The following is an 18,613-nucleotide window of genomic DNA, read 5'->3' as shown; positions in this document are numbered from 1 at the left end:
GTCTTGGCCAAAGACACTTGGATGCCAGGAAGGGAGAAAGAAGGGTGAAGAGAGAAACTGAATGTACCTCAGGGGCACCTAATCTTGTGGAACAATTATGAACTTCTACAGAAAGATGAAGACTAGAAGATGAGGGAACTTTCATAGGGAAATGAGGAGTCCAGGTAGCAGAGAATTCTGCCCGGTTGAGAAAAGGATCATGTGTTCCCCATCTCTGCAGCGAACCTCAGCTGAAATCTGATACCTGGGGGACTCAGGGAAGCAGAATCTTGTGCTATGAAGAGAGTCAAGAATATGCAGAGCAGGAGAGAGTCTACAGGGCCAGTTGGAGAGCAGGGTTCTCCAACTGGCCACTGGTAGCTTTGGGAATCTTGAGGTGTTTATCACAATTGATAGGTAAAAATCTGAATGGCCTTGGGCAATGGACTGAATGTTGTGGCCTCAAAATTAAAATGTTGAAAGCTTTGTCCCAATATGGTGGTATTTGAAGGGGGAGCCTTTGGGAGGTACTAAGGACTTGAAGGTGGACCCCCTCATCAAGTGGATTAGCACTGTTAGAACACAGCTCATTCTCTCTTTCTTCTCTTCCCCATGTGAGCATAGCAGGAGACAGCAGTCTACAACCTGGAAGAGAGCTCTACCCAGAAAAGACCATGATGGCATCCTGCTCGTTCCAACCTCCAGAACTGTGAAAAATAAAATCTGTTCTTTATAGGCCATCCAGTCTAGGGCAATTTGTAATAGCAGCCTAAACTAAGTCAGCTTGTTTCAAAGTACACTTAAGATGTTTATCCCATTAAGGGGCTCTCAGAAAAAGCTGAGGAAAGTTGAAACTTACTTATTCAGGCGAGGGCTAAAGAATTGGTGAGATCCATGGTTGATATGACCTAATTCATGGACCAGTAAGGTGGCTGGGATATATCTGAACTCTATATTTCATAGCTGAGGGAAAATGTAGGCACAGGAAGAAATCAGTAATATAAAGAGACTGAAATATATAGTACATACACTGTATACACACACACACACACACACACACACACACACACATACATGCATGCATTCATACTCACCGGAAGAAAATAATGTTAAAATGATCATCACAAAAGTTATGGTAAAAAACTTTTTTCCTTATATTGTCCTGCATTAAAACATTCTCCCAATAAACACACAATACTTCCCTCAGTTATTCAAATAGTATTAATAAAAGCTAGAAAATATAAATTCATCCCCCCCCCCAAAGATAATTTTGAAATGATCCAAAGTGTTAAGAGGGCATTTGAGCCAGGCGCTGTGGTGACACCTCTTATCCCAGAGGCTGGGGAGACTGAAGCAGGAGGATCTGGCAAAGGCCTGGGGGTGTGGCTCTGTGGTTAAGTGACCCTGGGTTCAATCCCCAGTCCAAACAAAAAGACAAGGGTATTGAGAACAGACCAATTCAATAACCTTCCCCTTGATTTTTCTCAGGTGGGACTCCCAGGTGATGCCAGCAGGATCGTGACCCAGGGGGAAGGCAGGGGCTCACTGGCAGACCAGGTCAGGGCGCGTGACCTGGGAGCTCACCTTCGGGCCTCTCGGCGGGCCTCCCGCTCTTAGTGGCCGCAGTGCTGTTGACAGTCTCCGAGGAGGTGCTCAGCTTGGTGCTGGGGTCCCGCTTGGGCTTGGGTGGTGGCTGTCTCCGGGAGCCACAGCTGCTGTCATCCTCCGTGCCCCCGACCGAGTGCAGGGACTGCGACCTCACGGTGAAGCCACTGGAGCAGGGATGGGGAAGTCTGTCCTGAGGGGCCGGCATCGTCATGAATCCCATGCGGAAGTGCTTGCCCACGTAGCCGGCGTCGTGGCCTCGCCCCACCTCTCCACCTATGCTGTAAAGAAAGCAGGCCACAGGCGGTGAGGAGAGAGGGCCCCTGCAGATCCCAGGGAGAGACTATTTATAATGGGCGAAGTCTCCAGTTTTAACTTTAGACCGGTGCAGAAACATATTTCACAGTGGGCTGCATTTTAAAGCAATTTTGAGTAGCATATGAAAGCATTCTGTACTTTTGCATTAAATTATGAACATAAAGCAAATAGGACTTGATTATAATAAGAAATCTTAACATATATTTCCAGATATCTTTTTGCCCATCTGCTTAGCATCCCAAGGGTGGCTGGGATGAAGCATAACAGACTTTATCTTTGATTGCTTTTCTTTACTTGGAGGTAAAGAAAATCTTACCAGTGGCTTAAAAAGAAAAAAAAAAGGGGGGGGTGATCTCATAACAATGGCTCCTAGACAACATTTTGATGGATGACTGAGTCCCAGTTCTCAGCCTCAGAGTCTTCTGCACTTTATCAAAATCATCCCTAATTTATCTGCTTAATATGTTGGGGAAAATTAAACACCAACAAAAGTTCTATTACCAAATGGGGGGGGGAGATACAGAAAGAAAAAGGAGGGGGGGAATAGAAGGAGGTGTAGGTGAGGAGGAGGAGGGAAGGAATGGAGGGAGGGAGGAGCAGGGCAGAAAGAGAAAGTACTTTCTTAAATCGGTGAAGAAACTGCCAACCTCTCCATTCTCCAGAGAGCTTCATTTATCTTAGCAACTTATCATTACTAACAAGAAAACCTTATAGAATAAAGAGCAGCATCTAGAAAAGAGGTGTAGTTTAAAATGTAAAGTATAGATGCTGAGATGGCTGTAAATTTTTCACAAGTATTCATGGTAGGCAAAGCTTTCAAATGTAAGGCTCCTGAGTTTTATATAGGAAAGTTTGAACAAACATTTGAAAATAGAAATCCCTCTCAGTTTGAAGTTGAAGATTCATATAGGAAACGGCCCTTGGGCCTCTCTCCATACTATTCAGTAATGGTGTCTCTTTCACAACATGAATGCAAAGCTGAATTTTTAAAAGATAGATTTTTCTAGAGTTTCTCCGCATACAAAGTTCATGCAACAATAGAAAAAATAAAAGGAAGCATCATTACAACTATTTAACAGACGTTTTTAGACATGTATGAATGGGAAAATGTACCTCAAATTTTATAAATTTTGAAAGTACGCTGAGTTTGCCATTCTGGGCACATAACTCATGTAGGCATTTTTTTTTTCACCTTAATTTTGGCAGGCCGTGCCCTCATAGCATGATAGAATCTTTAATGTCCGTATAACATTGGTCATAAGTTTAACCAGAGTGGGAACTATCATGAAAAATGAGATTTCTTTTCCTCTTCAATTGGGACTTTTGACAATTACATGTCTGTTCTGAATAAAGCCAGAAAGAACTCAATAAAATCATTAGACTCTGACTCTGGTATTTCATTGATGTTAGCGCCACTCAATCAAAACTATTTTTATGTATTTCATCTTTTTCTAAATATTTTCAATTTATGTGCAGACACTAACTTTATCATATTTGCAGTATAAGTGGCTGTAATTCCAGTGTACTAACTAGAGCAATGGATAGCTATCCAGAAAATAAATGACATCTAGTGATAGCTAAGTGCGAGTCTTCATGTCACAGCTACAAGCCCCTTAAATCTGTGCATGTGTTTCATCTTATGTGTTTATTTCAAGAGCATTAATCAAGATAAATGAGAAAATTCATCAGAAAGGTTTGTGAAAAATTATGAAGAACTTAAGGAAAAATAAGTGTAGTGGAGGGGAGGGGCAGTCTCCACAGTCTGGGAACATTTGTGATGATTATGGCTTTGATCTTTCCATGGAAGATATAATATTTGATTTCATCTAACTTTGCCTTAAGTTGTTTTCATCCCCATGTCTTTTCCTTATTTCTGTCACTGTAGCACTAAACAAAATCGGTTTAAGGATTTATTTAGACAGTCTTCTCATTCCTAATAACATAGCCACCTGGGGAGATTTCTGCATGTACTAATGCACACAGGCATTCATGAGTTACTAGAAATAATTGTATCAGCAATTTCTCTGTTACTTTTGACCTAAATAAGGCCTACTACTTTCCCAGACAGATAATTAGCTTTGCCTCTACAATTCAGAATTATCTTTTTATCAGCACAAAACAATGTCATCTAACTCTGTCTACTTTTGTTCACAGATGTATTTACACACACACACACACACACACACACACACACACACAAACACCTCTTCCAAGAGAAATTTAATGTGTGCTTCAAACAATAACCAGTACAAGTGCAAGTCTAGTTTAGCAAGGCTGTGCACATAGGATGAGGCAATGGAGCTAAGAATGAGTTGGATACACAAAGGACATTGTTCAAGTCAAGGATGAGGATAAGTAAAAAGGGGATAGACATCTAGTTTCAAGAGACCAGGAAAGATGATCAGTGAAAGCAGACTGAAAATTGTGGGATGAAGCAGCCTACAATCAGTTTCTCAATTTGCTATAAGACCTCTGGGCTTTTAAAAATATGCAGATTCCAGGACCCCATATTAAGGGCAACTACTGAATTGTATCTGTCAAATCAGAATCTCTGTTAGTATGGCCAAGTAGTTTGTTTATAACATCACATTGAAACGTTTTTAATGCAGACAATCCAGGACTTCCCAGAAGCATTAAGAACAATAGAACCATTCCTGAGGCAACATCCATTAGAAACATCCAGGAAGACACAAATAACAGGCAGAATATCGCAGAAAAGCAAGCATGCAATGCATTAGTCAAATTTTTGTTAGGTTATCCTGCAGTAACAAATGATCCCCAGCCTACAGACTTTTATAACAACTTGTGTAACTGCTTGTAGTAACTGTGCTGGCCATTTATCAGCTTGGTCTCTGCTCACATGTGTTCTTCATTCTAGGATTTAGCCCCTGTTAGGATGTGGTTTTCTCACAGAGAAAGAAAAGCATGAATGAATACAACACCCCTAAGGCCTCTGCTCAGTGTGGCACATAATCTTTCATTCACATTCCACTGACTGAAACCAATCTTACAGCAAGGCTTGAAGTCAATGGCGGAGACATTTTCCTCCAACAGGAAAGTAATGCCAGTGACTTGATGATACATGGGTGTGCATGCACCTCTCACAGGTGGGACACCAAATACCTGGTGTGGCAACTCTAGTGTTAATGAAATTTCCCTGCATGAGAGAACTCACCATGAGGAATGAGGGGACGAAGTTAGCTGACAAGACTACCAGTGACCCATCAGAGGACTTTGTGTTTCCAATCTGCTATGGTTTCAATGGATCCCCTCAAAAGCATGCATTGAGAACTTACTCCCTGCTGTATCAGAGCCAGGAGGTAGGACCTAGTGTGAAGTGTTTTGGTCAGGAGAGATCCGCCCTTATGAATGGATCAATGCTGATTATAGAAGAGCTTGAGGATTTGAATTCAATCTCTTGCTCTCTTATCCTGTGATGACTTCCAGCATGTTCTATAAAGCAGGAAGACCTCACCAGGTGCAGCCCTTTGTTCTTGGACTTCCCGGCCTCCAGAATACTGAGCCAAATGAATTTCTTTTTTTTTTCCTAGTAAGGTATTTTTTATTTATATATTCCAAAGCAAAACTCCTTGTTCCCCAAACAACAAACCATATATTAATGCATAAAAAGTGTATTAACACAAAGTCACAAAATCATGTTAATTGTACCTCTTTACTTTGACCCATGGATTTTCTCAAAATTCTACCATTTCTTTTCATCTTTCAATTTTCTTCACAGATGGCTTGCTTAAAATCTTTTTACTGCATGCCCCTTGTATTGTTGTTCTCTCTACACATCTCCTCTGTGTCCTCAACTATTGTTTACAAATGAATTTCTATTGTTCATAAATTACTCTGTTTGTGGTACTCTTTCATAGTAACAAAAATGGACACTATCCTTACAATTGTGGGATCTAAAGGGTTAAAGGTCTTGGTCCCCATAGGAGACACATTTGTTATAAAAGACATAACAAGGATTCAGTGAACAGAAACCTATAGCTATCTCTGAGGCAATTTGAACTTCCTTTGTACAGAGAACAGCAAGCTAGCAGAGGGGTCATCAAGTGGACAATACCATTAACCTTGTTCAGTAGAAAGATGTAGGACTGTTACTAAATGGAGCAGAGAGAAATATGTATGGAATCAAGGTGATCCACTTGGGTGTCCCTTGATACTCTTGTAACCAATTGTGGCTTTGAAAGGTTACATACAGAAACCCTGGGTCAAGAAGATTATGGTTAGCAATTTCTCTTGAAAGAAAGATGAGTCCCACCACCAAGTAAGCCAGTGAGGCCATCTGAGGTGTTGAAATAGACAATGTGAAGTACGAATGGTGGAGGAGGGAGGTATTGAGAATCAGTTGTGTAAGTGTGCCATGAAGAGGACTTCATTTATCACAATAACTGTACCTGATGAATTTCCACTCAGGAAGAGCTGGATGGAAGCCAAGAAAGAGCTGGTACTCAAACCTGCATGAGGATATCAGCTGCATCCAAGTGATGAACTTCAGCATCCATGGAGGTGAATGGTTCAGATCTACCTTCAGAAAACCTTCTCTGAGGAGAAGACTTAGATGACAATTGCCAACCATCTTCAAATGTGCCCCAACATTTTATCCAAGTATACTCTGTCATGGGGAAACTCCCAGACATTGTATAGTGCAGTGAAGCATTGGATTTGGTTACTTCTAATCATTGCAGGGCAATCCTTGTATCTGGGTTCTCCTGTTGAACTGGTCTAGACTTTCCCATTGTTACACCATAGTCTGAAGCTCTTCCCAATAGATCAATTCTCCTTCCCCCTCTTTTTTCATGGATGCCAGACATACACTGTGACCTGAACCTTGTCTGACCTGTTCCTCTTCTTCTTTCTTCCTGTCTCACAGGCAGTCTCCTCCATAAATTGCTCACCCTTCTAACACCATCTTGGTGTCCTTCCCAGGGACCTGAACTGACATACTTGGGAATGATCATATCAAGGAAAAGAAAATCTAAAAACAAATGTGAGATCCCAGAAAGAAGAAATGCTTGTGAAAATAGGTCAGTCTCCTGCTTTAGACTGAACATTTAAATGGTGCTTGGGGAGTGAGGAACCAACTCTACTGTAGAACTACTTGGCTCAAAGTGAAAAGTTATGTGGGCTGAAGAAAGCAGAGTCTTTTTGCAATCAGACTTCCAACACTCAAGATAGATTAAGCCTGACACATCCCATGTTATAAAAATAAACAAGTTTCATAATCCTGAATTTAAACAAGTATGCTTTTTCTCCCACAATGAAAGCAATGTTGCAAGACCAAGTTGTCTCTTGGCTACTTTTTGTGTCATAAAACGTGAAGAATAAAAAATTACTTAAATCAAGGGGGGCTATTTTTCCAGAAGTAATTGATAGTTTGTAAATCTCTCTCACAAAGAAGTTATTGGCTAATGGACAGGCCTGGACATTTGTGCACTAGGATTATTAGTTATGGACTCAATTCCCCGATCCATCATTTAGTACTAAAAAACATTAGCCACTGAATCCCTAGGGCAATTTCCTTATCTGTTAAGTGGTTGTATCAGTCCCAACAAATTATCAATATGACCATGGTACTATACACGCAGTACCTAGCATAGACTTTCATACAAAGTATGTAGCAAATAATCGTAGCTTTAAACTTATGTTAAGTCTTGTCCTACTGAATTCTGTTTATAGGATGGATCATCACTTGCATTTTAAGTCCCATCTATAAAACATGGCATATGGTATCATATAACCTCAAAACACTCCACACAAAGAGACCTGAAGTCTTATGGTAAACTCAAAGATTCAAGACAATCTAGGCAAATATAATCCTCATATTCGTAACTTTCTTAAAATATTTGCATCATTATTTCAAAGCACACATTAGTGAGGATTGAGAATGAAAGGTAGAAAACAAGAACTTTGAAACTGTGCTGAGCCTGGTAATCAACAAGGATTGTCACTTGTCTTGCTGTCCTCTTGAAAACCCGTGAGCATTGATGTTGTGTCTCTTCTTCTGAGAACCGCTTCCTTTCAGAAATGAAAATACAACCCCTGAGAAGGGTGAGCTCTTGAGGTCAAATATCTTCTTTAAAAGTGACAGGGCTGTGGTTTCTGTTTGCAGATTTGAAGCAAACATGCCAATATTTTTGTGATAGAGTCTTCTTCTTTTGGATTCACTGCAAATCAATAGAATCCTACTCCAGAAGAGTGTGTGTGTGCGTGTGTGTATGTGTGTGTGTCTCTATATCTACACATGTGCCTTGCTTTCTTTCAAATCCATCTGGAAGGTGAAATACAAACTGAAGGGATACCTAACTGAAATACCAAACTGAGGGGACTTTGCTTGTTTGAATATTTGCTTTCTGTAGTGAATCTGCACAGTTAAGCTAGAAAATCCATTTCCAATTTGCAATCCATTACATCCCTAACTTTGCATACTCCTGAAACACTGGGAAATTCTTTTCTGTTTATTTTTCAATAAGATGTGTTTACCTGGTATCAGAGAAAGGGCACTTTTAACCATAAAATGAAAGGGGAGCATTTGAAAGAGAAATAGAGGCCAGCACTGTAAAAAGAGAATAAAATTTTATTGTCATGGTTAATTGTTTGATTCTTTCATGTTGGGCATTTCATTGTGAATGAGTAGAAGGAAATCAATATTTTGACTTTACTCATTAAAAGCCTGACTTAGAACATCTATATTTGATTCTGCCTCCCTCTTGCTTTCTCTTTGGATGCTCAAGGTCAAAAGTCAACCCTTGTTACCAAAGGAGAACATTTCCACCCCCAAGAGCACTGTCCTCTTCTAGGTATCATGTCCAGTAAACTGATCTGTGTTTAGAAAAACAGTATGTTACACCTTTTCTCATTTGACTGATAGTATGCCTCTACCCAAAGTCAGCCATTTAAGAGAAAGGTACAAATGCATCTGCTCCAATTATTGACAGATGAAATTTGCTATACAGTTGATTGTATGTCTACACTCACCACAGCCACACTGGGCTTTGAAGAACATGGGGGCTGTTCCTGTCTACTCACTTTAAGCTTCATGAGGAAAAGAATTCTGTCTTTTTGCTTACAAAAACGTCACTAGCCTATATTTGTTTTTTTTTTTAAATATTAAAAAGTAGGTCCCCTTAGAAAATAGCCAAATAAAGGGCTTTGCTAGAGAATTTTGGAGACTGCTATTTTCCTTCCCAGGAAATCATTGCCCCTTCTCCTGGCAGTAGAAATTCCTTTGAGGAGTCAACTTTCTTCCTCTGCATCTGCATGTTGCCCAGGCCTGGCCAAGTGGACACTGAATCCCACTGGTCACCATGACTCTTTGAAAGATTAGCAAATGCTTGGAGTCAGACAAATCAGAATGAACTCCAAGCACTCTGTGGAAGTCGCACTGGCTTGGAGCCCAGTCCTCCTTCCTCTTCTTGCCATCATGAAAGGAAACTAGTGGCATCAGATCTTGTGGCATTGCGGAAGGCCTGGATCTAGTTTTGCCTGCTGCTAGAGCAATCCCAGGACTCTTCAGGTATGTCAACAACAAAATCCCACTTTGTGGGAGACTAATATCGTTAGATTTTCTGATACTTTTTGTAAAGTCCTAAGTTCAGCCAGTACAATGCTCTGCAGACAGCAGTCACAAGACAAAAGCCATTGGCTAACTTGTGCTAGAAAAAGTAACTGGTGTCAGGGAAGGACTGGAAAGGATTCAAAGCAGGAATGAATATATCCTTCTTATTTATTGTTTAGAAATATCCTTTTTATTTTAACATCATCAATGGAAATAATTAACTGCTTGATGAATACATCGTGTGTGTGTGTGTGTGTGTGTGTGTATTGTAGATACAATACACACACATATTTTAATCATGCAGTATACTTTGATGTGGAAACTTGGCTTCAGTAAAATTAAGCTCTGTTCATATTTTCTTCCAAATTGTTCACTCACCATTACCCTTAATGTCTTCCCTGAGCCCCACTTGCTCATTCAAAGCCATAATCTCTGGATTTCTTGCCTCGGGCTCAAACATTCATTTTCACCACTTCATATCCTCTATGATATCTGTTTTCTACTTTATGTTCTTAATATCTCAATTCATCTAGCTTTTATTTTTTTTTTTAGATGTCAATTTTCTGTGTTGGGCTGTTTACTGCTGCTTCTTGGGTGTTGAGGTCAAGTGTTACAAAGGGGTTTTTTACACACGTTCTTAATAACTGTTATGATGATCTATTACAGAAAAAAAGAAAATAAAACAATGGAGGGGAAAACCTGTCCTCAAGAGAGGAAATTCAGTTTGCATTAGCTTCATATGCTATTCTTAAAATTGATATAATTAAACATCAAATATGTTGTTTCTCCATGCTAGAAGACTTCAAATATGCCCTGAAGTTAGTATTTTAGAAGGAACAAGATATATGGAACCAAGCACTTAGTAATTGTGTAATTTTAGGTAAGGACCATATAATTTCTGATCTTCAATTACTCTTATATTTATATGAACAAAATACTTTTCAGAATTGTTATAACAAATTAGAGTGATAAAAGACATTTTAAAATCACCTAGCAATGTGGCTGACATAAGTAGAGTTGCGATAGACAAATGTTAAAGTTCCCCCAAATCCATAGGTTAACTCTTACCCCCAAGCTGACAGTATCTGGAGTTACCTAGGTCATGAGGGTACATCTTCACAAATGTGATCAATGCCCTTATTAGAGAGAGTCAGGAAGCTCCTTCTCCCCTTCTGCAATGTGAAGTCACAGCAAGATGGAGGCCACCTGTCAGCCAGGAAGAAGGATTTCAGTAGACACCAGAGACCTCCTCTTGGACTTAACCTCAGAACTATGTAAATGGCTGTTGTTTATAAGCTACCAAATCTGTGGTATTCCGCTTCAGCAGTCTGAACAGACTAAACCAAGAACCTTTATAAATCACGGTGTATATTCCCTTCCTTTCTGAAGTGCCACGTAACTCTGTCAATTTTTAAGTTTTTCTTCCAAGCTATAACAGTCATTTTTACCCTGAAACACCATGAAGGTAAACATATAAAAGAATTCCACTTGTTTTTGCAAGTGGACCTTAAAGATAATTGTTACGTTATTTACTTCCAAATCCAAATAGAAAAGAAAAAAAATGCAAAATGAAGGAAAGACATAAAATATAAACAACTTATCCTTTTTGCCATAATTGTCTATTAGGCAAATAAAGACTTGGAAAAATCTGTTCAATGAATTTCATGTTCATTTTTCTCAAACTCCATGATTTTTTTAATGAAATTTAGAGCTTAGAGTAATCATGACTCGGGAGCAATGCTTATAAAGCATACATATAATTATTTATTACAAATGGCTTTTTGTCAAGAATTTGAGGTTATTATCACTGCCCATTAATATGATGCTCATTAGAATAATAAAGTGAGATGTTTGGAGCAGGGAGTGGATGTGTGTGAGTGTGTGTGTGTGTGTGTGTGTGTGTGTGTGTCCTCTACCAAAGTTCCTTTTATTCATTTCTGAATTTCTAAAGAGACAGGACTGAAATTTAATGCTTATTAGAGCCAGAACAAATTCTATGGAACATTTTTAAGAGACTTACTTTTACTTAAACATGACAAGTGCTTTTGAGATTAACATATGTTATTATCTATGGTACTTTGGAATCTAAAATTAAAACATTTCTTATTTTTATATGTAAATAAGATTTCCTTAGTCCTTGAAGTGTCATGACTTGCAGAAGAGGGGATATATGGAAAATAATTCAAATCATGGTATTAAGTTTCAGTTTAGAATATAGTTTGCAGAAGTTCACATCGTGGGAGATCTTTTCCAAAAATTCAACCAAAGAAGGGGAAGTTATGGAAAATGCATTTTATTTGTGTCTTCAAAACTGACATAAGCTTTGAATATGGTTTGAGAACCTGCCAAGTTTTTAGAAATGAGTTTAGCTAACCATATGTGGTTCACTTTTTTCAATCTAGTGGTGGAAGCTAGAAATTAAAAAAAAAAAAAAAAAGTTAACATATAATGGCCTTGAACATCCCAAGCAGAAGGGACTAATTTCAGGTTCATTTAAAATTTAATTGGTAAGATTTACTAAGAGCATAATATGTAAGTAGGGTGGAATGATTCTGTATTAAAAAATTTAATTCACTCACTATTTATTCACAAAGTATTCAAGTGACTACTCTCAAAGCCCAGTGGTAAGTGTTCTCAGCGAATCATGGACTGTGCACCAGCATGACTTCAGCACCATGTGGTCAGACACTCACTGAGAGGAAGCACCAGGCAGGTGCAATGGAAGAACAAGTCCTGGGGCCCTAACCACTGAAGAGGGGCTGGGAAGTCCCATGAAAGGAAGTGGCTTTGCAGCTGATGCACACAGCATGAGTAAGACTTTACCAGATGAGGGAGAGAAGTCGGGAGAGGAAGGTTTATGTGCTGGCAGTCAGGATCCGGAGGAATTGAGAAATGAGACAGGAATATTGGGGCAGAACTTGATCAGACCTGTTTTCTTGTATTTCCAATGACTTGAACCGTGTTTGGCTCAAATGGGGCAACCAATAAGTATCCATTAATTAAGTGAAATAATATGTGTATGTTTGGGAATAGTTAAGAATAACTCACAGTTCTCTCTCACTCTTTTTCTTTAAGCAACAGGATGGATGGCAATGTTATTTAATTATATTCTCTATTTTCCTCTTTCTTTCAGTTACCATTTTCTCAATTTTTGAGGAAAGAGAAAGCAAAATTCTATGCATACTCCTACACTGTTAATTTCTGTCCCTGTTATAAGAACCAGCAATTTGAAGGCAGGGATCTGTGTAATCCCTTCCTCTCCATCTCTACTGCCCTGCTTCAGTTTTAGGTCCTCATCACTTCTTGGCTAAATTAATACAATTGCCTCTCAGCTGATCTGTTTCCACAGTGCTGCCACACTTATCCTTCTAAATGCAGATTAGCTCATGTCACTCTCTGCATTAAAACCCTTTGAAAGCTTTTCCATTTCTCTGGACTAAAAATTAAAATTCTTATGTGCTATTCCAGGTCTTTTATGATCTGGATCCTATGCCAAGTCTCATCTGCACCATTTTCCTACTTCACCTTACAAACCCTCTGCTATGACATATTTGTACCATGACAGCATCCCAGATTGTGGATTAACAGATCAAATTTGAAACTAACCATGTGCCTAATGTATTGACGGGCCTTGAAGGCAAAATGACAGGTAAATTATGACCCCAGACAGCAATCACCCTTATCTGTGCCTGAAATCACTCCTTTGGTCATGATTACGACTCCATTCCAAGGAAGTTTCTTTGAGGAAACTTTTCATTATCAACAAGACTTTCTCAAGGCTGAACTCGATGTCTCTCCTCTGGACTGTCATCAGTCTAAGCTTTGCCTTTATCAATGCTTTAGTTGATCTTGTCCACTCATCTGTGGGCCCCTTAAGAACACAGACCATAAATAAATTCCAACAAGTGGAGACAAGATGGGAACCCTTAAAGTGAGAGAAAGATACAAGTCCTGAAACACTGCTAGTATTTTCAGAAACTTCCTTTGCGATCTTTGGGCTCTGGCATTCTGGGGGAACTATCTGTCATTGGAAAGAAAAGCCACGATGACCCTATAAGAAGGGAAAATTAGTCAATAACTATTTTCACCCACAAAACAAAAACAATCATATATTCCAAGGTTATTTTCACATATCCCAATGGCCAACATGAAAAAAAAATTACACAAGAAAATTCTAGCTCTGCTATAGATTATTTCTAAAACCTTAGGCACATTAAATCCTTAGGTTTGTTTTCTTCCTCTCAAAATGTAGACTATCAATAACAACCTGTCACATTGTTTTGAAGATAATTTTGATGTCTGAAATAACCCAGCAAAAGCTCTAAACAAATTTCACTTAACAAATCCCCGGATTAGATTTCATTCTTCTTTAACTTTGTAAAAAATCTTGATTGACAGCTATAGTAATCTGAATGCCACAGCCAGAAGGCTACTTTCTGGCCTTGCCCCACACTTGTGTTCTGGAGAGAGTACTGAATGCTTATGAGAGTCAGTTATGTTCCCTGTCAAACCTTAAACAGCTTGGAAATAGGCCATGGAGGGAGAACACACTTTCCTAGTGGCAGTAACAAATAGAACAATGTCCTGGATTCAGGGCAGAACCAAACAATTCATCAGAGCTAAACTGCAGACGCCACGCTCTTCAGTACAGTTTCAGTGTATTCTGTCCTCTGAAAAGTTTCATCAGTAATAAGGTAACAAGTGGCTTTCCCAGCTCCGAACATCATCTATGACACAGTATTGTGGACATCACCATTGAAGGCATCTTCTTTATTATTGTTGCTTGGGGAGTGAAACTAGTAAAACATGTACCCTAATTTTACAGAATATGGATTTTCCATAATCTTGGCAGAAAGGGGTTGGTATGACCTGAAGTTGTTTCTGGCATAAAATTTCACAGCCAGGAAAAATGAGTTTTCTTAGAATTTGTAAAGCTCCCAATTACATTGCCAGACATTCATTGACCTTCTACAGAGAGATGGTATGATCTGCCAAACAAAATCAGAGGACTGGAATAAAAAAAGCTTTAATGTCAGCTCTGTCTTAAACATACGGCATTCACCCTTCCCAAACATTTGTAATATGCATTTTTACAGATCATGTTGCCTTCAGATTTAATGGAACAGGACTGGAGATGTGGATCAGTGGTAAAGCCTTTGCTTGGCATGCACAAGGCCCTGGGTTCAATCCCAGTACTGAAAAAGAATTTTTAAAAAAATAGATTTAATGGAACATGTTCTAAATTTCCTGGATGAAAAATCTCAAAGATTGTACAGAAGGTCACTGGAGACCTAGAATATTTGAGAACAGTGAAAAGCTTATTGCAAAATATTCTACTCAGGCCTCAAAAATATTTTTAAGCTTAAGAGGAGTCATGGTAGTGAAAGGGAAAAAAACATATCTCAGAAAAATCAGGAAATCCGAGACACATATATATAGAATCATGAAAAATGAACTATCAAAGAATAAAAATATATCACGGTTTCATCTTCTGTATAAAACCAAAATTAATCCAATGTCTTTCTAAATTAGAAATGTAACTAATGAAGACTACCATTCTTAAAAGTTAAGATAATCCTGTAACTACAAATGGTACACACCTCAGAATGATTGCTTGAAAGCTTCAGGGTACCCCACTTTTGGTAAACCCAAGCCTAATCCCCCAGTGCAGCTCCTCAAAGTCTGTTTTACTGAGAGGATGTTGCCTTCCCATGGGAAATCCCTGTGCCTTGCTCTTTTCTCTCTCTGAATTCCTCTACATAATTAACAGTATGTTTTCTATGGTTTTTTGATTCTATCTCTCTCAACAGGTTTTTTTTTTTATACAATCACTACACTATATTTTAAAATTCTCCATTAGCTCACTCTCATCAACAATCCAAAATATTCCAGCCTCCTGTTCCTTTAGGGCACATATCCCCAAACACTTGAGAGCAACAGCTCTCTTTCTTTCTCTTGTTGTTTTCTCCCTCTGTTTCTCCTTCCTTTCACCCTTCCTTCCCTCCCTCCCTCCCTCCTTCCTTCCTTCCTTCCTTCCTTCCTTCCTTCCTTCCTTCCTTCCTCCTTCCTTCCTTCTCATTCATTTGTCATTCATTCATCCATCTTTAATACACAACTATTTACTCATCATCTCTTTTTTTTCCCAAGCACATTGTTAGCTGCTGCAGATGCTGCAAAGGATGATCCTGCTTCCTGTGATCATCCCATGAGTCATTCTGTCTCCTGTACTCTGGATTCTACCACCAAACAGTCGATTGAAAGTATTTTCTTTCACCTATTGTATAAATTTAGAAGTTTTCTTTTTTCTTTTCCCTCTGCCTAGATTTTTCTTGAATATTTACAGTTATTTTTCTATCTTCTAGACCACAACTTCTTTCTGGAAAGTCCCATTTCCTTTGGCTTCCTTGATCCTGTTCTCTCCTGTTTTATCATCTTTCTGGTTGATTCTGTGTGGGCCTTCACTAACTTACCTTCTTATACCTTATGTTTTAATATAAGCAAAGGTTCAGTTTCTCTTAGTCTCCTTGACAAATAATAATTATTCAGACATCAGTGATATCCTGTTCATGATTTTTAATATTTTCTAATATTCTACTGTCACCTGAAAAAAAAAGAACATATATGTATCCTCCCAACAAAGTGCTAGACCCGGGAAGTGCAAGTCCAGCCAAAGCACCCTTAACATGCAAGGCCCACGTGTTGAAAGGAAACAGCAGCAGCACCTCCTGTTCTTTCCATGGAAACTTTATCTTCAATAGCATCATTCTCAGTCACCAAGACCAAGACCTTCCAAATGGTTCACATCAAATTCTTGTTATATATGCACACTCATCAGGTCAGTAAATCCCCCTCTTCTACCAGGCTTCCACACATCCCTTCCATTTTCCAAACCAACTCCAAGACTTAACTTTTGGCCTTGTTTGCTCACTTGGATTCTTTTTTTTTTTTTTTTTTTTTTTGAGAGAGAGAGAGAGAGAGAGAGAGAGAGAGAGAGAGAGAGAGAGAGAAATTTTTAATATTTATTTTTTAGTTTTAGGTGGACACAACATCTTTATTTTATTTTATTTTTTTATGTGGTGCTGAGGATGGAACCCAGTGCCCCACGCATACCAGGTGAGCATGCTACCGCTGCTCACTTGAATTCTTTATCTCAATTTCCTTTAACAATAACCCAATCATTTACCAGAAAAAAAATAGTCTCCAAAAAGAATGAGATCTCATCATTGCCCCTCTTTACAGTCTTCTGGATTGCCCAAATTAGAGCCCAGCTCCTCTGTGAGACAACTGAGGCTTTACCTTATTTGACTCTACCTTCCTTTACATTTAAGTCTATCATCTGCCCACATTAATCTGTTGCCCTGGTTTTTATTTTTCCCCCCTTTAAATTACATCTCCACTTGAACAAAACATATTTCACCTTCATTAGGATCTAAATTGAATGTGAGTTCCATCTTGAAAATTTTATTTCCTTCTTTTTCAGTTTTTATTTCTTTTATAGTGTCACCATTTTTCTTTTTCTTTCTCTTTTTCCTTTTCCTTTTTTACTCTTTTTTTTAACCCAAGGATGCTCTACCACTGATCCACATCCCTGACTGTTTTTATTTTGAGACAATTGCTAGCTAAATTACAGAGATTGGCCTCCAGGAACCTTAGCCTTCCAAGTAGCTGGGATTACAGGTCAATAATATCACAACACCTGACACATTTTTCTTTTTATGTGGCATTTTATTATTACACTTGTTTTATATACAAACTTGAGATTCTATACTTTTTAAGGATGAGGGTGAAATGTTACACATGCCTTTATGTCCTATATAAGTGATTTGCTTCTTGAGCAGAAAATGTAGTAGTTTGCAAATATTTGGGGATTTAAGTTAAATTCAGTCCTACCTTTAAAAAGTATGGTAAATTATTATAACTCATTTTCATATATATGTTAAATTAATGAGACAACTATCTAGGAATTTCAGTTTAATAGACTAAGTCTGGAAAACTAAAATATTTTTAAATAGGAATTTGCTTTGGAATGCAGTGAAACAATAAATTAAAATATAGAGAATAACATATTATGTCACTCAGAAATTCCAAAGAGAACTAGTCAAACCACTATTTACACTATCTATAAAATAGAAAAAAATCTATAATCTGTGTCTGTGTAAAAAGATAGCATCAATCACACACACACTCACTCATACACACTCATACACACAACTAAATGCACCCATACTGCATACACATATTTGTTTCCACCCAGGTTAGAACTTCCTTTCTTAGCTCTGATCTTAAATCATTGAGTGACCACTAGTGAATTCATCTCCAAATAGATTCATTCATCTATCAAATGGCATGGTAATATCCTTCCCAATGATCCCCCAGGATATTTGTGGGATGAAAGTGAGATTGTACAACAAGGTCAGGTTTTATTCATGAGGTGTTTTTCCTACTGAAGAATAAAAAGCATTTCATGAATCTTTCTGCAGAACACACTACCTTGGCAAACTGATAAAGCTGAGAACTGTACTGCCTGGCATTTTTGAAGCCCATTAAAAAGAATCATGCTTACAATTCTAAAATCTAAGCTGCCATCCTTCATCCTTACAATCAGAGTGGCATGTAAATGTGAATCACTAGAGATATGGCTTAAGAGCCAAATGTTCATTCATGGATCCATTAGTTACTCTAAATGGAGGGGCCAATGTGCTGCCTTTAAGCACAACAGGTTTCACATCTACTTAATGCACCCAAATGTAATAATATGATAGATTGAAATATAGATGTCACAGACTGCAGAGGCCAGAAGACTGGCTCTCTGTTTCTCTGGAATGGCTTTCCGGGAACAACCCACTCTCCCTGATTGGTTTCCTTCAGACAAAACAATTGAATCTAAGGCAAGTGCTTGGTTCATTCACTTTATATTGTAGCCTTAAGGGGTTCCAGGGTCTGATGTTAAAATTTGTCTTTGATCCAACCTCATCTTCTCCTGCATCTTTACTCATAACAAATTAAAAACTATCATCACCATATATTAGACACAGTTTTAGTGCCCACAGCTTGTCTTAAAATAAAAAGAAACAATTTCCTGTTACAATGGATGCAAATCTTAGTTGGCCTCATTATAATATTTAATCATGTCATTTGTTG

At 38.4% G+C, this 18,613-nt stretch overlaps 1 protein-coding gene across 1 annotated transcript in view; it reads right to left on the bottom strand.

The window, feature by feature from the left end:
• NYAP2 (neuronal tyrosine-phosphorylated phosphoinositide-3-kinase adaptor 2) overlaps positions 1-18,613 on the bottom strand; it is a gene marked incomplete at both ends in the record, with an annotated part of 239,865 nt that overhangs the window by 142,499 nt on the left and 78,753 nt on the right. Inside the window, one exon of the mRNA XM_081260636.1 lies at positions 1,564-1,865. Coding sequence (XP_081116762.1) covers positions 1,564-1,865 — 302 coding nt within the window. The remainder of the gene's footprint in view (positions 1-1,563; positions 1,866-18,613) is intronic.

The sequence above is a fragment of the Spermophilus citellus genome, assembly GCF_964194105.1.
Source record: "Spermophilus citellus genome assembly, chromosome: 11".
Taxonomy (NCBI): domain Eukaryota; kingdom Metazoa; phylum Chordata; class Mammalia; order Rodentia; family Sciuridae; genus Spermophilus; species Spermophilus citellus.
This window is presented reverse-complemented; position numbering and strand designations above follow the sequence as displayed.